Below are 23,881 nucleotides of genomic sequence, written 5' to 3'. Positions count from 1 at the left end.
GAGAAATCTGTATGCAGGTCAGGAAACAACTGTTAGAACTGGACATGGAAAAACAGACTGGTTCCAAATAGGAAAAGGGTTATGTCAAGGCTATATATTGTCACCCTGCTTATTTAACTTCTATGCAGAGCACATCATGAGAAACGCTGGATTGGAAGAAGCACAAGCTGGAATTAAGATTGCCAGGAGAAATATCAATAACCTCAGATATGCAGATGATACCACCCTTATGGCAGAATGTGAAGAGGAGCTAAAAAGCCTCTTGATGAAAGTGGAAGAGGAGAGTGAAAAATTTGGCTTAAAGCTCAACATTCAGAAAACTAAGATCATGGCATTCGGTCCCATCATTTCATGGGAAATAGATGAGGAAACAGTGGAAACAGTGTCAGACTTTATTTTGGGGGGGCTCCAAAATCACTGCGGATGGTGACTGCAACCATGAAATTAAAAGACGCTTACTCCTTGGAAGAAAAGTTATGACCAACCTAGATAGTATATTCAAAAGCAGAGACATTACTTTGCTGACTAAGGTGCGTCTACTCAAGGCTATGGTTTTTCCAGTGGTCATGTATGGATGTGAGAGTTGGACTGTGAAGAAGGCTGAGCGCCAAAGAATTGATGCTTTTGAACTGTGGTGTTGGAGAAGACTCTTGAGAGTCCCTTGGACTGCAAGGAGATCCAGCCAGTCCATTCTGAAGGAGATCAGCCCTGGGTGTTCTTTGGAAGGAATGATGCTAAAGCTGAAACTCCAGTACTTTGGCCACCTCATGCGAAGAGTTGACTCATTGGAAAAGACTCTGATGATGGGAGAGATTGGGGGCAGTTGGAGAAGGGGACGACCGAGGATGAGATGGCTGGATGGCATCACTGAGTCGATGGATGCGAGTCTGAGTGAACTCCGGGAGTTGGTAATGGACAGGGAGGCCTGGCGTGCTGCTATTCGTGGGGTCGCAAAGAGTCGGACACGACTGAGTGACTGAACTGAACTGAACTGATATCTATCTACATCACTCTCTGTATATATCTTACACATTATATTTACACAAACATATGACATATATTTCACTTTGACTTTTCATTTTCATGTGTTGGAGAAGGATATGGCAACCCACTCCAGTATTCTTGACTAGAGAATCCCAGGGATGGGGGAACCTGGTGGGCTGCTGTCTATGGGGTCGCATATAGTGTGACATGACTGAAGTAACTTAGGAGCAGCAGCAGCAGCATGAGTTCTATTTATATTTTCATATCAATATATTTTCTTTTTTGCTATTTTGAAAGATAAGTATAAATATAATTTAAAATACATAATTTTATTTGTATATTAAAATAATTGTAAATCATATTACTTTCTATATGTTTCTCATTTTTCATGTACTCTTTTTTAAGATAAATTCTAATTTTCAGTTGTTCTGAAGTCTTTATTCCTTTTCTTTGGTGCTGTATACTCTTTCACAGGCCTTAATGTTTTTGTTTGTTCACCTCTGTAATTGATGTTTAGTTTGTTTACTTCACTGGTTGATTTTTTGGTTGATTCATGTCAATGTTGCTTATAAATCCTAAGTAGGTGTATCTAATGCCAATCACAAATTCCAGAAGAATAGCATCATTTTCTAAGCTACCACTTATTCTCATCTGAGTAGCTTAGACAGTAACAATTGTTATGACTTATATTCAGGTCCAGAGGATAGATAAGCTACAGGTCATTTTTCACATTTACAGTAATGTTCAAAGCACACAACTTTCTGGGATGAGGTCTAGGTTGTAAGTAGAGGAACAGATATTTGTACAGATGATTCTAGTATTAGAGAATAGGCCAGATGATGATCAATACTACAATCCTACCTCTTTTCTAAGCATTCTAATTAAAGACACACTGACCACAATTTCCTATGGAAGGGAAATGTAGATGTAGGAAGCCATGTGTATTCTGTCTTCCTGACATAGTTCCACCTAGAGAACCACTAAGTGGTGGGGCAGAGGTATTTTAAAAAATCATAGTTCAGGGGAGCAGCAAGACAAAAAAATTCTCTTTAGATCACTGAATGCAGAGTTAAATCTCACCTATTTGAATGAAAACATCTGTATCTGTATCTACAGCTATATCTACATCACTCCATGATGAGCAGGCAGGTCACGATTTTGTTTTTCCTGCTGATTATGTCATGGGTGTAATAAAAAACATAGGGTAAGAGGGTTGTGAAAAGTGTGAAGTGAAAGTTTTGCTGCTCAGTCCTGTCTGACTCTAGGAAATCCCATGGACTGTAGCCTGCCAGGCTCCTCTGTCCATGGGATTCTCCAGGCAAGAATACTGGAGTGGGTTGCCGTTCCCTTTTCCAGGGGACCTTCCTGACCCAGTGATCCAACCTGGTTCTCCTGCACTGAGGGCAGACTCTACCATCTGAGCCACCAAAAAGGCTGTGCATTCCAGTAAATATCAGCATCAAATTCCTTCTGCCTTCATGGCTGTGCCTTTTTACACTATCTCCAAGAAGTTAATGTTAATTTTTTAATTGGATGTTGTTGGCATTCAAACAGCTCATTTGCTTGTTTCCCTGCTGTTCTCTGAAAACGTTCTTGGCAAAAGGAATGTTACGGACAATCTTCCTTCCTCACAGTGCCAAGAAGCCCCCTTTACAGTTTAAAATGGCCCTCTTCAGATACAAGATGCACAACTCTTTACATAGCAGAGAAGTGTGAACCCCTGTGGATTCCTGCTTTAAGCAAAGTCACCTAGTGGTTAATCAGGTATAAAGGAAGGAAGAAATTCTTTAAGATGAGGAAAAATGAACGAATGACCTAGAATGCAAACACTGAAATTAAGTTCTGGCTGTTTCTATTGTTTGGCTCCAAAACTTATAAGGCAGCATGTAATCCCACACCTACTTACGTGGAATTCCCAAGCCATAGCCAGTAGTGAAATTTGCTTTGAATCCCCGTTTTACCAACATATCATCAGTGATAAAAAGCACAGTCATTCGGTTCGTGGTTGAGAACACATCCTTTACTGGACCAGGGCCTGTGTACACAGCTGCTCCCAAAGAAAATGGGATAATTAGTGAGATAATAATTTGTCTCTAGAAGGAAATGCACCCTTTTTCTGAATTCTGTCCCCCAGAGGTATGCAGCATGCAGGGTGGCTTGCTCAAGAAGCACCCACACGTAGGTAAATGAGTACATTCTCTTATATTCTAGACACTGCTTCCAAGAAAGCCAACTTCTTTGTTGATCTTTTCCAGTATTACTCAAGGTTTCTGCAGCTCTAGAATTTTAATCATGAAATTACTCATAATATTGTCTGACTTAGCACCAGTACTATTCAAAGCTCATGCTACCCCAGAAAATTATTTGCCTGCTTTTAAATACCTTTATAAAATAATGGAGATTATAAATAATTTTTTACAATTTTTGTCTCAATAAATTTAGTCTGAATTTTTATCTTAATAACTCAATTGCCTTTTAAATAAATTTTTGTTTAAATTCATTTGATATTTTCTTTAATAAATTGAATCACTAACCTTATCTGAAAGATATATTAGAGACAGTTAACGTAGACCTAAATGATGGTATTCAATTTTTCCCCCTCTAATCCCTCGGGCTACAGGGCTTCATAAACAATAAAATCCTCTTGGTAACCTTTCCCTTCTCCAGGGGATCTTCCCAACCCAGGGATCAAACCCAGGTCTCCCGCATTGCAGGAAGATTATTTACCAGCTGAGCCACAAAGGTAGCCCTGTTAAAAAGTACTGGCTTCAGTTAATTTAAAAATACATTCATTGTGTTAAATATTTTATATATTTGGAATACTTGAAAGTGATTCTGTATCAAAAGAGCTTCTTGCTGATAAATTTGAAAACAATGATTATGAGATCCTTTTGGAATTCTTATTTACTTTTCAATGATTGATGGAAACACTAAGAGGTGAAATGATAAAAACTGATTATTCTTAGATCACAGGAACAGAAATTTTTATTATAATGACAACATAAAGTGAAAATGGAAAAACTACTCAAGATGCATTTATTGAAAGTCAAACTTGAAGTTCCTCAGTTCTTGTTGGTACAAGGCACTGTTGTCCACTGAGACTTTCATTGTTATTTGTTTTGTGTGTGGATCTCCTCTCCCAGGAGGCTTTTGAGAGTCAGACATGACTGAGCACACGCACAAAGCACAGTTAGATAAAACACTTCTGAAAAGTGTGCTGTTTTGCATGACTTATCAAGAGACACTTCTTTCTTAAAAGTTGGTAGTTGTTTAATATCTATTAGCCATTATATTTCATAGAACTTTATTATATTAAAAGGTATTTATGATCTAGGTATAATAACTTCTCGAATAGTACAGTTTTCCTCCATGTCTATTAAAAATTAGTGATCAATAAATGATTGGGAAGAATCAATTTGATCAATTTTTGACTCATTCTCAGGTATTTATATAGAAGAAGCTAGTACTAGAGACACAATCAAAGTAATAGTGAAACACAAAGTAAATATCACTTCAAAATTCTGCATAATAAACATAATTGATCCTTCAGTTTGAAATGAAATAAAATGTATTATAATAGTTATCTTTGGACATACAATGTATACAAAATGCATAGAATAGAAAACTGCATAATGGATGTTCTTGGCTTTTAGTCTCTAAAGTATAATGCTTATTATAGTAAGTTAGTGTCACTAGGACCTGCTGACTCAAAACTATGAATCTTGATATTCCAAGAAGTCTCAAGAATATTTTTCTGTCATCGTTGTGAACACTCCCCATATTGGAAATGCCACATACAATTTGATGTGTTATTTTACTCTTGTGTTTTCACTTTGCTCTTTGTAAAAAGGTGACTATATGTATTGAGAAATTCTCTCTCCATGGGTTTCCCTAGTAGCTCAGCTGGCAAAGAAGCCACCTGCAATACAGGAGACCTGGGTTCAATCTCTGGGTTGGGAAGATCCTCTGGAGAAGGGAGCAGCTGCCCGCTCCAGTATTCTTGCCTGGAGAATTCGATGAACAGAGGAGCCTAGCAGGCTACAGTCCATGGGGTGGCAAAGAGTTGGACATGAAAGAACCACTTTTACTTTCATTTTCCCTCTCCATTACTGTCTTGAGTCATACAACTTTCACAATAAACTGGAGACTTACCTAAGAACAAGGAATCATCTCCTTCACCATCTCTGATTTCAACTACATCTGCAATATTTTCCAGGTCAAATTCTTGAAAGTGAAGCTGAATATTTTTTCCCTTTTGTGCATTTAAATTCCAAACACCTTAAAAGTAATAAATAATAAAGTTAGTTTAAATATACATCTTTTGATTTCTCTTACTTCATTCAACCTTCTGAGAATTTCAAACCACTTTCAAAAATCTTTTCTTCATTTTATAAAACTAATATTCCAAACTATTTGTCTGTGTGAAGAAATATTTCATCTATTCTAGAATACTTATAGTAAAATTTCAACTAAATTTGAGATCATTTATTCTAATTGAATTTATTTTATTCATATAAATGAAATACCTTCATCAAAGCTTGCAAATAGCCTTTTACTCCTACAATCTAAAACATACGAACATTAAAAGATATGAATAGTCTACTACTATTTATTTTATTTCCAAGATTAAATGTAGAGGAAATGAGGTAATTAAAACATAATTTGTAGGGCAACTAAACTTTAATATTTCTTTAAGTAAATGTTGCTGTTATTTATATATGTTACATGATGACAGTTCATTTTAAAACAAAACAAAACAAAATATTTACAGCCTTAGTATCAGGAATCCCTGGTGGCACAGCAGTAAAGACACTGCCTGTCAAAGCAGGACTTCAATCAGACAGTCACTTCAGTTGCTCAGTCTTGTCCGACTCTTTGCGACCCCATGAATCGCAGCATTCCAGGCCTCCCTGTCCATCACCAACTCCTGGAATTCACTCAAACTCACGTCCATTGAGTCAGTGATCACATCCAGCCATCTCATCCTCTGTCATCCCCTTCTCCTCCTGCCCCCAATCCCTCCCAACATCAGAGTCTTTTCCAATGAGTCAGCTCTTCACATGAGGTGGCCAAAGTACTGGAGTTTCAGCTTTAGCATCATTCCCTCCAAAGAACACCCAGGGCTGATCTCCTTTAGAACGGATCTCCTTGCAGTCCAAAGTTCTTCTCCAATACCACAGTTCAAAAGCATCAACTCTTTAGAAGAACTAAAGAGCCTCTTGATGAAAGTGAACGAGGAGAGCGAAAAAGTTGGCTTAAAGCTCAATATTCATAAAACAAAGATCATGGCATCCGGTCCCATCACTTCATGCAAATAGATGGGGAAATAGTGGAAACAGTGGTTGACTTTATTTTTCTGGGTTCCAAAATCACTGCAGATGGTGATTGCAGCCATGTAATTAAAAGACGCTTACTCCTTGGAAAGAAAGTTATGACCAACCTAGACAGCGTATTAAAAAGCAGAGACATTACTTTGTCAACAAAGATCCATCTAGTCAAGCCTATGGTTTTTCCAGTGATCATGTATGGACGTGAGAGTGGACTATAAACAAAGCTGAGTGCCGGAGAATTGATGCTTTTAAACTGTGGTGTTGGAGAAGACTCCTGAGAGTCCCTTGGACTGCAAGGAGATCCAACCCATCCATTCTAAAGGAGTTCAGCCCTGGGTGTTCTTTGGAGGGAATGATGCTAAAGCTGAAGCTCCAGTACTTTTGCCACCTCATATGAAGAGTTGACTCATTGGGAAAAGACTCTGATGCTGGGAGGGATTGGGGGCGGGAGGAGAAGGGGACGACAGAGGATGAGATGGCTGGATGGCATCACTGACTCGATGGACGTGAGTCTGAGTGAACTCCTGGAGATGGTGATGGACAGGGAGGCCTGGCATGCTGCGATTCATGCGGTTGCAAAGAGTCGGGCACGACTGAGCGACTGAACTGAGCTGAACTGAACTAGTGACGAAACCACCACCACCAGCCTTGTGTCAGTAAACACTCCTTGTGTATTATTGATTATTTAAATGATTTAGTCTTTAGATTTTGCTCCTGAATTTTTCTTCATTCTACATGAATTTCTCATTCACTCTTAAGGAAGTCATTTCACTGACATAGTAATGGACCTCTAAATTATCTTCTACATTTTCTTGAGAAGTAGTTCCAGTTATCCAATATTTACTGTGTATAAACATAAGTATCTCAAACTGAACAAGTAATAAAGGGAACACACAGTGATCTCTTCCCCCAACTCATTCCTCTTTTCATTCTTCCTATTAGTGAATAGTACCACTAATCATCCACTCACAGTTTTCTCCACCAGAAGCCTCCTCATCTTCCTCCTCTCTCCTCCCATATACAATCAATTACCAAGGCTGCCAATACTAGCTCCTATATCCCTGGGATCCCATTGCCTTCTCAGTCTCCAATGCCACTATCCAAGTTCAAGTCACTGTTATTTTTCATCTCCTAATTCATGAGGCTAATTGCTCCCTTTCAACCAATGTCTGATCCTGCAATAGAATTTGTTGTTGCTCAGTCACCATGTAGTGTCCAACTCTATGCAACCTCATGGACTGCAATACAAAAGGATGGATCCATCTAACACGCAAACTTGATTTTATCACTATTTTCCTGTAAGCCATTGAAAGTCTTCTCAGTGCTCTCAGAATAAAATTCAAACTGCTTAATATGGTGTGAGATAACTTCACATTTCATTTTCATTTGTTATCATTACTTAATTTTGCTTGAAGATTTAAGAAAAAAATCAAGATCTTCTACTTCTGAACTTTTGTATGTTAAATACTTCTTATGTTCCTGCACAGCCTCCTGTCTTTGCCCTTATTACAAACAGGGCCTTAGGCATTGTGTGATGCCTGACAACTTATCTGAATCCTGATCTAGACTGAATTGTTTGTTTCTCCTTTACTTATTTCAGTACCTAACAAATAAAGCACTCAAAAAAGATTTCATGTATAAGTTAATAAATTTAATAAATGTCTCCAAATTATTCTTTCAATGTTCCACTTTTTTTTGGATACTTTTACATCATTACTTTGTACAAATGATAATGTACAAATCATATTTTTACATTATTATTTTGTACAAATGTTTAAAAGATATTTTTATGCTAAGTAGAGATGATAATCTCTGGTTCCCCATACAAGTCAAATTAGATTAATGGTTGTTTATTTTTTTAATCAGATATCTCCCTATAATAGTGACTCTATTATCCTATCAAAATGATATGATCTCTGGATCATTTGAAGGAAGAAACACTGACATTTTCTAATACCATGTTTTTCACTGTCATTGGGGTATTTTTTCTCTGGTAGAATTTTCCATTTAGGTTGGTGGTGCTATCAGGGGCCATGGAAGGCAGGGGAAGAACATGTCTGTTTCTCAAAATACTAGTGCAGAATCTTTGGAGGGATGGGCAGTGGAATCTTCATCGTTAACACTAACAATCTCTGTGCAGTTCTAATGAGCATCTCTATTTAGGACTAATGACCTAGATATAAGCTTTATCTGGTTTTATCTTTTTTTTTTTAATGGGTAAAGAAGTAAAATTTTATTTTATTTATTTTTTTTAAATGTTTTATTTTTTATTTATTTATTTTTTTAAATTTTAAAATCTTTAATTCTTACATGCGTTCCCAACAAGCCTCTTCTCTCTAGGCTTAGAATTTTTTAGTATCCTTCATATTAGTTCATCCTTTATCCCTGGTGGCTCAGGTGATAAAGAATCTGCCTTAAATGCAGGAGACCTGGGCTTGATCCCTGGGTGGGGAAGATCCCTTGGAGAAAGGAATGGCAATCCACCCCAGTATTCTTGCCTGGAGAATTCCATGGGCAGAGGAGTCTGGTGGGGTTGCAAAGAGTCAGACATGACAGAGAGACTAATACTTTCACTTTATATTGGGATTTTAATCACTGCCAGCTTTATTCTCTTTAATCTGTAGTTATATATATATATATATATATATATATATATATATATGGATGAGTCCCTTTGCTGTCCACCTGAAACTATCACAACATTGCTAACTGGCTACATGCCAATACAAAATAAAAAGTATAATAAATTAAAAAAAAAAAAAAGAAATTGTGGAGGCCAGAAATAGTGAAACACTATTTATAAAGTGCGTTGAAAACAAAACAGAAAACTATCAACCCAGAATCGTTTAATCAACAAATGTATCCTTCAACAATGAAAATTAAATAAAACCATTTTCAAAAGAAAGAAAATTAAGAGAATTCATTGCCAGTGGACCTGCTTTAAAAGAAATGTTAAAGAAAGTCCATAAGGGTAAAAAAAAAAAATGATAGCAGAGGGGACCCTGGAATGCCAAGAAAGAAGTAAAAGTAACAGAAATGGTAATATCTGAGCAAATAGAATAGTTTTGTTCACCTTTTACACTTGTTAAAATATGTATAAATAAATAGCATTTAACATTGGGAAAAAAAATGTGGGTGTCACAATTGGCTCTTTGCTTTATGTACTTTCCACTGATCTTATACCATGTAACTCAAACTTGTTATACACAAGATAAACAATATATGCATAATCAAGGAGACAGGTATCTGCAATAAGGCTACTACCTCTTTTACTAATTTTTTTACATAGGAGAATTATCATAATATCACCTGTTTTAAAGAATTATTATAAGAACTGACTAAAATAAGTCATATTAAGCACTAGTGCTGTGACTGGCATAAAATAAATGCTAAAAATGTTAGTCATTAATCATTATTCTTCTCACCATATTAAGTGATTTCATAGCTGGAGTAGTTGTATCCAGATATAGCAAATTTATAATCTAGTTTGCTGTGTCAAGGGGAGAATCTAACTTTGGTATATACATTTGTTTTCCATGATCTGGAAAAGAAATGACTCACAGAAAGCCTGATTAGCATAGTTGTTTGGGAAGTTTATAGACGTGAATGTTGTATTTGGCTCCCACAGTTCATGAGGCCCTCCACAGTCCGCTGAAAAGGAAAGCAATGAAAAATCATTAGTAACATAATATTTATTTCAGAGCTGTAATACTATATGCCAGCAAATTTCCAATTTTATTTCTTGGAATACTGGTTTTGGCAGATACATTTTAGAGCTTGTATAAGGGAAAATATAGGCTAACAGGTTTCTTTACTGAAGAATTTCTCAAACCCTTATATATTTTTATGCTCTTTGTGATTCCCCAAGAAGGCATAATAGTGTTCTGCATTTTCCAAAATTATCTAGGCAAGGAAACAATTTTGACAAGCATCTTTTATAGGTAGTCTTCATGAAATAAAGTATCAATTCCTTGCTTTAGAAAAAATAGATGAATCTTTGTAATGGAACAAACACAGTATATGCCTCTCTCTTATGAGAAGGACTAGTAAATAACTAATCCTATCATTTCTTGTTTCTTCTTCTTTTTTTCCTACTTTTCTTTAGTAGAGACTTTTCACCATTTTGTATACTGTATTGAGGCGTTTGATGGTCAAGAAAGGGAGACAAACACAATTGCTACTTTCTAAATGGTTACCGTAGATTGTCTAGGAGTGAAGTTGGGACTGAACTAAGCACAAATTTATAAGAAAAAACAACACCGATCTTCCAGTTAAGAGTATGATGCTTCAAGTAGGTAAACTAACTTTTTGAAATGTGTAACCTACTTTATATTTATTTATCTTGCTCATTAGAAGACCATTCTAAAGTAATGTAAAACCAGTTCTTACTTTTTAATATCATATTATATTTAAGATCAAAAGAATAAAAGTAACCTAAAGAAAAGAATATAGAGAATCAAGATGAGTATGTATTTTCCTATTACTAAAGCAGATGATAATGATATGGCTGTGTGCTTAGTTGTTCAGTCATGTCCGACTCTTTGCAACCCCATGAACTGTAGCCTGCCAGGCTCCTCTGTTCATGGCGATTCTTCAGGCAGGAATACTGGAGTGGGTTGCCGTGATCACCTCCAGGGGATATTCCCAACCCAGGGATTGAACCTAGGTCTCCCACACTGCAGGCAGATTCTTTACTGCCTGAGCTACCAGTGAAGAGGAAGAATACTGGAGTGGGTAGCCTAGCCCTACTCCAGCAGATCTTTCTGACCCAGGAATCCAATCAGAGTCTCCTGCATTGCAGGCAGATACTTTGCAAGCTGAGCAACCAGGGGAGCCTGATAATGATATATTTACTCCCAATAACATATAAATCAGATTAGAGAAGGGAAAATTAAATGTCTCTACATCTACAGCAGTGCCTTCTATCAGACACTCTTGTTTAATCCCTCTTTCACATGTCATCTGCCTTATTTATGTGAATCCTTCCAATTTATGTGCATTTTTCAAGCTTGTAGGTAATAATGTTCTTTGATTTGGGTTTTGTGATATGCACAATGGGACAGAAACAGTTACTGTGGCTCAAACTAGTATCATTGCCAATATATCCTGTTCTGTTAGGTGATAGGACTTGGCCTAACTTATATGAACTCCTGGGACTGGCTTATCCAGAAACAGATGAGTTCAGCAGGAATAATAAAATCTTTCTAAAAACTCGTTGTTTGCACATGGTCCATGCACATTGTCTCATCTGGAGAGAGAACACGGTGTGCAAAAGGAAGATGTGTTGTAGCTGGTGGAGTAAAACGGTTTCTCTGTGTTAGTTTCTCATCTTTTTGAGACTGGGTCTTCTCATATATAAACTAGATATATATTAGAGATTTTCAAGGTTGTTGTAAAAATCAGAAATAATTTGTGAAAAATGCCTGGCACATTCAGTACTGATTTTCAATGCACCTCTGGGAAACAGGTAATTACTATGACTATTTCAGTTTTAAATGGGCAATCTAGACTTTGGAGGTATTCCATTAATTGCTAATGCTTTGCACATTCAGTTAGTGTCAAGGCTTCAACTCAGTGAACCTCAAGCTCATCTCGCAGTATGTTACTGTCTCCTATTGGGTTGATTAAATGGAATCATTTTAACCACCTGGTCCAAGCCATAGGCAGGGTTTAGACTGCATCTCAGTAAATGGCACTTGGTGGGTAGGTGATATATACTTGATGGGTAGGTGACAAGGAGAAGGAGGACAGAGGGGAAGTTGGATGAGATCTCTAAAAAGGAAAGTCAGTGATGAACAGATATAGAAGGAAGAAAGCAGAGTATACAGGGTGCTGAAGAAGACATTGGAACCAAAGAAAATGGTAATTCAGAACAAGGGCAATTTCTTAAGAAAGTGGTAATTCAGAACTAGGGCAGTTTCTCCACTGAGAAACGCTGAAGAAACTTCGAGCTCCCAGGCATTTGTCCCTTGGAGGCAAATCATCTCCTTGATTGTGTGACTTGCTGTCTTGCAAAGATTCCTGAAAAGGGATCCACTACAACCGCTCAACTCTTCCCCACATACAATGCCTGTAATTTTCTATAATTCTAAGTGCCTTGAAATTCTTCCTTCAATCATCTAGGAAATTGATGGAAAGGGAGAACGTAACTACAAGGACAAAAGTAACACGGCAGATTGAAGAAGGATGGTGGGGGAGGGAGGAAGCCAGCTCTTTCTACTTTGTAAGTTTAGCCATACCCAGTGTGGTGACTAGGGATGCTGCTGTTTAAACATCATTCTCATTTTCTCTTCAAGGAACAGGAAAATTTCTAAATTGTATACTAATACAGTAAATGGTCAAAATTTTGGAGAATGCATTACATGTTCACCTCTCTGAACACTTGACAGTACATTATATTATATGTAGATGAGTACATAGGACTTAAACACACGATCAGAACTAAAATGCTGTTAAGTGTATTGTAAAGTCTGTCAGGGCAGGCAGTTGACTTAGCATTTCTCTTCTGAATAGCAATCTTGGAAAATTCAATACTTTAAAGGTCTTTTAAAAATAATAAAATCCTGAAGAAGTACTTTTTGAAATACATTTCAAATGTAATTTTACATCATATAACTGATTAGTAAGTATCTCTGTTCATTGGCCTTATAAGATGAGTATCAGTTACTTCTGGTATATAAATGGATGTAAGAAATTGGCAAAGGCACTTTCAGCCATTCTAAACATGATGACACCGTTGATTTTAATGGTAGTGTTGCTATAGCAGAGATGTAGCATGTGCTTCTCAATAGAGGAGCCAAAGACTCATGAAATGTAATTCTGGAGATCAAGGTCCTGCTGTGTCATTTAATAAGCCATCTCCACTCAGAGAATGAGAGTCAAATAGCCTCTTGATATGGGGAACACTATTCAGGGTTGTTAAACTTTCTCATTTTTCTTTTTTTTGGAGCTGTTCTCTCAAAGATTTGTTTTCTGATTAAGTTCTTCCTATGCCAGTAGGGATCTTCACTGCATGCAATATGTAAATAATATGCAGTACTTTGCAAAGTGGTTGTCAGGGATAGATGTTTTCCTTGAGGCACATCATTTTTAATCCATGCTTAACCCTCTAACATAAATGAGATATGTGTCAATGTGGAGACATTTACTGTATGGTGGAAAGAAGGAGAGTCAGGCCTTCACTTACAATAAAAGGGTTCAAATTAAAGTTATTTCTGACAAGATATTTCAAGCAAGAAATAAGGGTGATAAAGGTAGGTTTCTGAATGTTACTTTTATGTGAGGGAAATAATAGGTACAGTTTAACAAATACTACTCACATTAATATTTGAATATGTTCAAAGGGGCTAATTTTTAAAATTAGGAATTTTCTTGTAATCATAGTAATACATAAGTCCTACAATATTACAGACAACATTTTAAAAGATTAGCTTGCTATATAAAAAGAAAATTTGGAGTTCGGTTTATCAAAATTTTTATTTCCATTCACAAGTTACAGTGACCAGTCATAATATAAATATTTTTATTATATTTGTGGCAATAAAGGTCAATTTTTATTCCCAGTGATTTTCATTTTATTTATAATTAATAGCAATCTAGCCAATAATAGATCTAATAAGTAGGCTGTTTTGAAGGTAAAAGAATAAAACAATAGAATAGTCAAAAACACTGATAGCAGCATATGAGTGCAGTTAATTTGGAATTTGCTAAGAGTTTGAATATTGAATCATACTAATGATATAAAAGGCAAGCAGATCTACATGGCCATCAATTATAAAATAATTGAATAGGTACTAATTCATTTTACATGAATAACAAGAGTCAAAGATTATTTAGCTCTAAGTATAATACCAAGCCCATGAAACTTTCCTAATTAACTTTTATTTTGTTTTTGGAAATGGAAAATGGCTTAATAATGTCCAAATAGAACAAAACTGTAGCAAAAATTGTTTAACTGTTTTACAATAGTTAAAACTAGCTTCTTCTTCTTCTTCTTCTTTTAAATTAGTTTTAAGAGTTCAGAAATAAGCCAGGGGCTAAAATGTGAATTTCTTTTTGTATTATCTACAGTATTTAGTGGGCTTCTCAGGTGGCACTGGTGGTAAAGAACCCGCCTGCCAAGGCAGGGTTTGCAAGAGATGCAGGTTCAATCCCTGGGCCGGGGAAAATCCCCTGGAGAAGGAAATGGCAATCCACTCTGGTATTCTTGCCTGGAGAATCCCATAGGCAGAGGAGCATCCTTAGACAGAGGAGCCTGGCAGGCTACAGTCACAGGGGCACAAAGAGTGGGACAGGACTGAAGTGACTTAGCACACTCACATGCATACTATTTAGTAAGGACTTGTGATGAATCATTCTGATTGTGTTGCAAGTTGGCATTATATTTGTGTAATGGAATGTTTACTTTTTAAAGAGTTCTTAATATAGTCCCCATATTTAAATTACTTGTGCCAATGTCACAGGGCAAAAATGATAGAGCTGATGTAGCAGCAAGTGATAAAAAGAAAAGGAAAAGAAAAGTCCCTGCAGTTTGGAAAACTGAACTTATATTTCCCTAAACAGGGCACAACCTGAATCCCTAGAAACAACAGAGAAAAATGGCCTTAGCTAGTCAGTTACTCGACTGGCAATATTTTCTTATTTAAATGCTCTCTAAGAGCCAAAGAAAAGACTATTAGGCAGTCAGCCATGGTTTCCTTTTGTTTCTGCTTAAACAAACCGCGGATCTGGAACCAGAAAAGCTCTGCTCAAATAAGAATTTCACTGAACCAATTGCAAATGTCATTTGAATGAAATTGTTCAGAACGCATTTGATGGTAATTAACATTTTTTGCTGTGCTAAATATTGCCCTGAAGTGAACCATTTGGAAACTGGAACAGATACACTCTGGGCAAATTCTAAAGTTTATATTTTAAAATCAGATGAATTATTCTACCCTTATAATTTCAATATGGTGAAAATATGCAGGTATATCATGCTTCCTTGACATTGAGGTATTATATTTTTCTCTTTCATGTTGGAATAGATTAAGTGGACTATGCATTATGCAGATAAAGTTTTAATACAAAAAATTAAAGTTTTAATTATATATGTATGATTTTACAGATAAAAGTTATCTCAAAGTTATCTCAAATTTTCTACTTTGTATAGTGATGAAATTTGGCTACTTTTAAAATATCAATTCTATGAAACTATGTTACTTTCACCTAGAAAAGTTTTCTTCCTGACAACTTATTGAGGAATAGAGAAACAAGCTAACAGAAAAGATTGTGAAGACAGTCTATTTTTCAAATGATTGTAGTATCAAAATAGCAAGATGTTGGTAATGTTTGGTATCCGTAGCAATTATTTATCAAATCAGCAATGATTTTAATGATTGTAATACTTTTGCATATAAAAAGTTTTATATAATAGACCAGAAGGATGTGAGACTCCTTCACAAAATCAAGTGAGACAATTATTTTTAAACAATGTTGTGAAGCCCAAATTATTGGTTTCAGATTGATATTTTCTCTATCGCTAGCCCCACCATCATTTGCAAGCTTTATTTCTGGTATTAAAATTTTGTTTGGCAGAAATGTTTTTGTTACCAAAAGGAACAAACAGCTGAGAATGAGAGAGAGGTTTTAGTTTATACCTAACAGTATTTATTGATGATCTATATATGCAATATTAAGAACCAGACAACAGTGAATCAAAGGTGATTAAGATCCAGAGTTTGGTGTCAAGAAAACAATTTTGGGGGCAATATTATTGTAGAGCAATGACTGAGCATGCACACATACAGGCATACTTGGTATTTTCCTTCTTTTGTTTCAATTTTTTTTTATGTCATTCTGTTGCTTGATCTTAGTGTTTCCTTGAAGCTTTTTCCAGCTCACACTCTCTTCCCCAAAGTACTCTACCACTTAAGTCTCTCATGTATTAATTTTAGGTGCACATAGTTATATGTTGCTTTTTGTATTTAATATTATATGGATTATTCTTCCTTGTAATAGTGGTTATTGATATATCTTACATTTTCTTATGAAGTGCTTTGTATGCAATATTTATAAAATTTGAGTGACTGTTTCAAATATTGAAGAATTTATGTATAATCCATACATGCACCTAGCATTGTGTGCATGCTAAGTCACTTCAGTCATGTCTAACTCTGTGTGATCCTATGGACTGACTATTGCCCACCAGGCTCCTCTGTCTATGGGATTCTTCAGGCAAGAATACTGGAGTTGAGTTGCCATGCCCTCCTCCAGGGGATCTTTCTGACTAGGGCTCGAATCTGCGTCTCTTACTTCTCCTGCATTGGCAGATTTTTTTTTTTTTTTTAGCACTAAGGCCACTTGGGAAACCCCACAACTAGGATTAGTCTGTATTAAATTGAAAACAAAATGGCAATCAGCACCTAAATTATTTTCAAAAATGAAAATGTACTAAAACTATCATAAACATAAGCATAACAGGATGTACAGCATTATTTCATTAGTGATCTATATTTAATGTGTAATATTTTACTAGTTTCCATTTTACTTATATCTTAAAGTTTCTGATTTTCAGTGAAAAGACAGCACTATGGCAAGATAATAAAAAATAAGTCAGAGAGAGATCTACCTGGAAATACTAATAACCTAATTAGGGAAAACACACTTTAAGGTTACTTACTGGGAAGTTCTGGCGGAAGAGTTGGGACTAACGTTGGTTCTGGATAGACACTCACATTGCAAATCCCATATGTTAGGCTAATGTCATCCAATGCTATATCACTCAGGAACTGGTTTTTAAACCCATAGAAAGCAACCTGTAATTCAGAGAGGTACATAAAATGATTCCACTTTAATCTTTTCTGATTGATTCTTCTTGTAGCCCAGTATTCTCTGGAGAATCAATACTGTCATGTCCAAGTAAATGTGGACAAGTTATCACACAGTGAAATATTGCTTTTCAAGGTCCTTCGGCTGAGCCCAGCTCCCTAACTATGCGTTCATGGTGGTCTAAATTTTTGCTAGTGTCTTCTTTCTGTGTTAGGCAACATCTTCACAATTTCTCTATGTCTCTAGCTCTTTCTTTCATGATATTGTCATGCTCCACTGTACTCTGTCACATATACACATTGTCTTGCAGGGATAGCAACCTTATTCTAGGTTCCTTCCACAACATTATTAAAAATCCAGGCAGCCTTCTGCCTTCCTAGAGCATACAACCCTGAAGAGAGTAAAAGTCACTCTCTCATGTCCCACTCTTTGCAATCTCTTGGACTATACAGTCCATGGAATTTTCCAGGCCAGAATACTGGAGTGGGTAGCCTTTCTCTTCTTCAGGGGATATTTCCAACCCAGGAATTGAACCAGGGTCTCCCGCATTGCAGGTGGATTCTTTACCAACTGAGCTATCCGAGAAACCCTTAGAGCATACAACCCTGAAGAGAAGACACATTGATTAGGTAATTTAAAAGAGAGAAGAAGAAAACAAGAGAAAATATGAATATGATATAGTTCTTCAGAGCCAAATAGTGGCTCTAGTGGTAAAGAATCTGCCAGTGAAGGAGACACAAGAGAGTTGGATTCCTGGGCTGGGAAGATCCCCTGGAGTGGGGAATGCCTGCTGGTACTGGTCGTAATTGACCTGGGAAGTTTGTGTGAGATATATTACAAAGGTGATGACCAGAGGACATAGACCCAGACCTGGGGGAAGGCCCGGTGTTCAGATGAAACGTATTAGGTTCTTAAGAACAGTGGGTATTTTTGACTGGACTTTGTTGGATCCTCTCCTGTCTGGGAAAGGAAAGACATAAACTGAATACCTGATGTGCTAACTGCTATGCAAGGTGCATTGTATGCATTATCTTATTTACTTTTTCTGACACTAATTAAATTGAATTTACAGTCATCTATTCACTCGTTTGTTCATTCTACCTCCTTCACGGTATCTTTTCCTTTCCGATACACACAAGCTGAATGTCAAAGAGACTAAAGTAACTTTTTCAAGATTGTGTAACTGAAGTGGCAAAGCCAAGGTGTAAATATTTATGGAACTCAGTCCTCTTACTCTGCCTGATGAAAAACTGGATGCAGTTTTGTGACTTTTAAGACTCTCCATGAGTTGCCCAAGATTTAGTTACTGCAATACCTATCTTCCTGTTTCTGCCATCTTTTTGTTCCTTCATGTTCCATTTTCCTTTACTCTTCCTTGAATTGTCAGAAAATTAAGGTGGAAAAGAAAACTTTACAGAATTATAGAATCAGAAGAAAGAGGATAAGGAAAAAGGATAGGAAAAAAAAAAAAGAAAGAAAGCTGGGAGGAATACAAATGAGAGTCATTGATTATCGCCTGCTTTATATCAAGTCACAGGAAAGCACTGAATCTTCACTGATGACGATGTCTGTCCAAACATACATGTTCTGAAAGTTATACTCTTGTATCTGAAATTGCCCAATTAAAACATTGTTAATTTGGTCAAGCTATTAGCTTATATGATCCTATATTTTAATTGCAAACACCCTTGGGAAGAGAACACATTAAGCTATTATGTGAAAAATTAATTCACCCTAAAGTGAAATAAATGATCAGAAACTTCCCAATGATACAGCTCATAGAACTTGTCTCTAGAGGAAATATGTAGCGATTAAGTCAGAATGGGGCAGCGTGTGTGGATACTGGTGGGGGTGGATGTCATAACAGGAAAAGGTGATTCCCTAGAAAAATGTATGGGTCATTTAGGTGGTGTTTTTGAAAAGTTGGAAAACCGAGTTAGGCAGTGGGATAGGAAGACATGGTTGGCTTGTGCTAGAAAGTTGCTGAAGAAAGCTGAAATACCCTTCAAGTTCTCTATGAATTTTATGGCTCATTATAAGTAGTACTTCCATGTAGTAAATTGTTCCTCAGTAAGTGGTTTTTAATGTCAGTGCATAATTGAAAATAGAGGAACTCAAATATTAAAAAAAGAGGAAGATAAGGAAAGAAGAGAAAACGACTTAGCTATAGCCAGAAAGTAAGTTGCTTTTCACATATCACCATAAACAATAATTGTATCACCATTTTATAATACAAATACATGGTTATAAAGTGTTTTGCCCACCTTAAATTCCACTGTTTCATTTAATGTTACTTGTCCATAGTTCCAATTTTGTCCATAATTTCCTTCTTTTTGGAAAATTGTCTTCTCTGTGTTTTGGTCACTGCTGATATTAATGCTTAGTTTGTAAACATTTTCACCATACATATAATACCTAGTTTGGAAACAAGCAAAAATTAATCAATTCCTACAACATTAGAAAAAAATATATATATATTCACATATATGTAGATATATTCACATATATGTAGATATATTAGGGTTCTTCTAAATCCTTCACTCAAATACCTCTTTTCTCTTGGGTGAGGGAGCTGCTAGAGAAAAGAAAGTTTTCAGTATTTTCTGCTTTATGAATGACTAGTGCAGTAATGACTAGTGCATTAAAACTTGGAGCAACATCTTTGTAAAATTTGAGCCTGGCAATGTAAGAAAAGCAACATCCCTCATTAAATAAGATGTTACTTAACATGTGTCTACAACATACCAGAAACTAAGGCAGGCTTGTTCGGGAGTGGGATCTAAAGGGAGAGTTAAAAGTCCTACTCTTTCTCGTCTTCCTCCTGGTCCAGTTGGGGTGGAAATGTAAAATCCTGTAAAAAACAACAAAAATATTTTGCTTCACTTAAATATTAGCAATTATTTTGGTGAAATGATAGCTGTGCTTTCCTTCTACATAATTTATAAACAGGAAAGCACACCTTTAACAGGAAAATATCAAGAAACATGTTTAGATAGAATGGAAAGGAGCTATACTACAAGCCAGAAGGCAACTTCCATAATCAATTATTTAAGAAAGTCCCTTCTCAACTTTGAGCTTCCCAATAGCCTTGAACTGGAACATCCTTAAGGATATAATAAAATCTAAGTTACTAAGAGTTCACATGACTGTTTCATCTTATTACTTTGAGCAAATACCACTTTAGTTCCAATTTATTAGATGTTTTGAGTATCCACTCCTTTAGAGACAATAGGACCATGAAGATATTTAGATATGCTGATGGACTAACTCACTTAAGGCAAGTACTTAAATACAAATTCAAAGGGAAAGTTCAATTTCTTCTTCTGGAGTTTCCCTTACAATTGTACCTGTCACTAATTTTTGAGGTCATTTAAGTCAAATTAACATCTTCAGAAAATCCTTTTTGGTCTTCCCAACTAGATGTGACTCTTGAATTCTTAGTTACACTTGTACTTCTGATGTCACTTAGAGTATTCCACCATATATTAAATTTATATTCATATGTGATGTTAAAAACTTGTTAGAAGTTTGGATAAAAGAAAGACATTTGGTACATTTTCTTAATTCTCTGTGTGGATTAGCTAAATATTATTTAATATATTCATGCTACATTAATTTGGCTTTTTATTTTTAAATTTATTAAACTACTACACAATTGAAATAATTAAATAGGTATTTTCCACACTCTATGGGAAATTATAGGTTAAATGATAATTCTTTTAAAATATCTTTGAGAATTCTTGGAATTAACCTCAGAGTCAGCTTCAAAATTTGTAAGTTAAGCATTCAGTGAGTTTTTGTGAGTCATTTGGTTTCTCTTACAACGTCCATCTATCCTTTTATTCTGCTTGTTTCTTCATGAACTGAACCTAACCTCTGCCCCTCAAACACTCCAGCCTCCAAAAAAGTTGTAGTACTACTTCTCTTTCAAAGAGGAGTAGTGTTGGATGTTGATGTAGAGAGAGCAGAAATTGCAGAGAGGGTAGAACTTTCTGGAAAACTGGAGGGCCATCTCAAAAAGAAAACACTATTCTAAGAATCACTTTGTGAGTTTGTGGGTGGATATAAAATTAACTGAAGCTTCCCTGATGGCTCAGATGGTAAAGTGTCTGTCTTCGATCCGGGAAACCCAGGTTCAATCCCTGGGTTGGGAAGATCCTGGAGAAGGAAATAGCAATCCACTCAAGTACTACTGCCTGGAAAATCCCATGGACAGAGGAGCCTGGTAGGCTACAGTCCATGGGGTTGCAAAGAGTCGGACACAAATCTGGTAGATAAATATCAAAAGTTTTAGATTGAGAATGGTGCAAATTCAGCCAGATTCTCTCAATATTAAAGAGCAACATTATTTTCTGAAATTCAACATCACAGGAAAGATAAGGACATAAGAACAATTTTACTTTGAAACACTGAAATTACTCTTATTTTAGAATAGGTTTATAGGCTAAATAAAATGCAGATATCCCAAAGACTTAACATACTTTTGAAAATTGAATCTATAACTATTTTCCTCTCTGATATAATATTTAGAACAGTATTACAGCCAATTTGTTTCTGTTGAATGTTTCTGTGGTATGCAAAGAAAATAGTTATGATACCTAATATGTGTAAAGCATTTTTCATGTCAGGCATTTTCTTAAGATTTTTAAAAACATATTAAGTTAATGTTCATAATATTCCTCCAAAGCCAGTTTCTATTATCATCAACCCACTTTCCCAATGAGGAAACTGAGATAGATGATGAGATGATTAATGATGACGAGTCATCTAACAGAGTAGATTTAAATGCAGAGCTCAAATGTAAACCTAGCTATGACTTCAGGGTCTCTATTTTAATGATCCTTACTACTATACAGTGCTAGCTAGCCCCCAAGTGTTGGAATGATTATGATTTCATTGAGAAAGGCCAACAAAAAATACTTTCTTCATCTCTTCTAGCTCTTTTGTGACTCCTCCATTTCTGAAATTTTTATGTTACTCATCTTATATCCCTGAATGTTCTGGACAAATGGGTCTCTGCTGAGCACCCCAGGCTGCTGCCCTGTATCACCACCAATGTCTCCACCAGTTGCTTTTGTTTCTAAGAAGAACAGAGAAACGGAGCATTGACAAAGATTTCAAAGCAGGTGCTCCACCAGGAGAAACTTCTTCAGAAAGACTTAGAGAGCTAAAGGGTTTAGCTGTTCTTCCCTAAAGCAATGTTAATTCAAAGTTTATCTGTTTCATTTAGGCCTACCTGTCATTTAAAGTGAAAGTAAAGAACAAAAAAAAAAATCCTGCATGGATAAGAGGAACAGCAGGAAAGACTTAATTCCCTTCCATCTCAGAGGCAGGATGTCTGACACATAAAAAGCAAGCTGGAAGAAAAATACCCCTTGGAGGGGAATGACTGCTAGATTATGAAATCACTGGTATGAGACTTGGGAAGGACCTATTAAGGCCTCTCATCCGTTCTCATTACACTGCTGCCTCTGGCGGGCTCTCAACTGCTCTGACTCATCTCATTTTAAATAACTCCTGCTTCACAACCTTCTCCTGAGACTGCATTTCCAACCCAACTATTTAAAACCTCCACCTGACATTCAACCTGTCTCACTTTGGTCAGTTTCATCTTATTTCTTTTGTGATTTAATCTGTTGGCAAGCTGAAATCATTTTTCTCCTCTAATGTACTTATAGTCTTCAAATATCAGTGGAATGATTTTTCTCTCTTATTATGATGACATAAAAGGAGAAAATGATAATTTGAACATCAAAGATTTCAACTACATAAAAGCTATCTGTCAGAGTCAATAGATATAGGTGCTTTCTGTACTTCCCTCTAACTACTCCAAGTGTGAGAGACAATTATTTTTTTATTATAGCTAAGGAAAAAAAGTGGTCAAATTATTTGACTGTTTTAGGGCAGGATTCTCTAGAGAGTTGGGGATGATTATGACCTGGGGGTTAATCTTCAACTGTGCAAATTACTAATTTATCCCTAGAGGACCAGGCTGTGGGAAATCACTGATTCAAAGGAGAATAATTATGCATAAGATGATGCATGTCATAATATTTAGTTTTAAGCATGTAAGTCTAATGAGATTGGCCATCTATGCAGAACATATATGTATTTTTTTTTTTTATCCATAGGGTCACACTGGTAACTAATTTAGCAGGATCCTATTAACATTACTTTTAGATTATATCCAGAATCTGACCTCATATCACCACATGTGAGTCCCATGGCCTCTTTTCTGGATTAAGTGATAACTTTTCACTGGTTTCCTTGACAACTCTCTTGCTCTTCCATAAACTATTCTACCAATCAAAGTGAATCTTCTCATTCCTACACTTAAACGTCAGTGGCTCCTCACTTCACTGGGGAAAAGGGCAGAGCCATGGAAGATTCATTATTATCTGAACCCTATTGGCCCTATTGATTCTGTTTCAGCAATGCTGGTTTCCTGGCTTTCCTTCATGCAGGTCAGGCATGCGTCTTTTAGAGCCTTTACTCTGCGTGTTTCCTATGCTTGGAGTAATCTGTATGTCCCATAAAGTTTTGATTCAAATGTCACTTATTGTTTCGATGAGACTTAAACTAATGACTGTATTTTAATTTGCAGAAACACCTCAACATCTGCCCTCCCCATTGGCCTTACCAAGCTCTGTATTTTCCCCTAAGTACTCATTAACATTAAACAGATGCCCAAAATGTAATGATTTGTGATGCATAGTGCTTATTTTCTGTTTTTCTTTGCTATAAAATGTGTTCTGTAA

At 36.1% G+C, this 23,881-nt stretch overlaps 1 protein-coding gene across 1 annotated transcript in view; it reads right to left on the bottom strand.

The window, feature by feature from the left end:
* TMPRSS15 (transmembrane protease, serine 15) overlaps positions 1 to 23,881 on the bottom strand; it is a 153,631-nt gene that overhangs the window by 58,700 nt on the left and 71,050 nt on the right. The window contains exons 11-16 of the mRNA XM_018051693.1: positions 19,869 to 19,974; positions 19,388 to 19,538; positions 16,975 to 17,110; positions 9,876 to 9,965; positions 5,137 to 5,262; positions 2,891 to 3,031 (exon numbers count right to left, since the gene is read on the bottom strand). Coding sequence (XP_017907182.1) covers positions 2,891 to 3,031; positions 5,137 to 5,262; positions 9,876 to 9,965; positions 16,975 to 17,110; positions 19,388 to 19,538; positions 19,869 to 19,974 — 750 coding nt within the window. The remainder of the gene's footprint in view (positions 1 to 2,890; positions 3,032 to 5,136; positions 5,263 to 9,875; positions 9,966 to 16,974; positions 17,111 to 19,387; positions 19,539 to 19,868; positions 19,975 to 23,881) is intronic.

The sequence above is a fragment of the Capra hircus genome, chromosome 1, assembly GCF_001704415.2.
Source record: "Capra hircus breed San Clemente chromosome 1, ASM170441v1, whole genome shotgun sequence".
NCBI lineage: Eukaryota > Metazoa > Chordata > Mammalia > Artiodactyla > Bovidae > Capra > Capra hircus.
The sequence above is the reverse complement of the archived record's forward strand: the minus strand, read 5'-3'. Positions and strand labels throughout refer to the sequence as shown.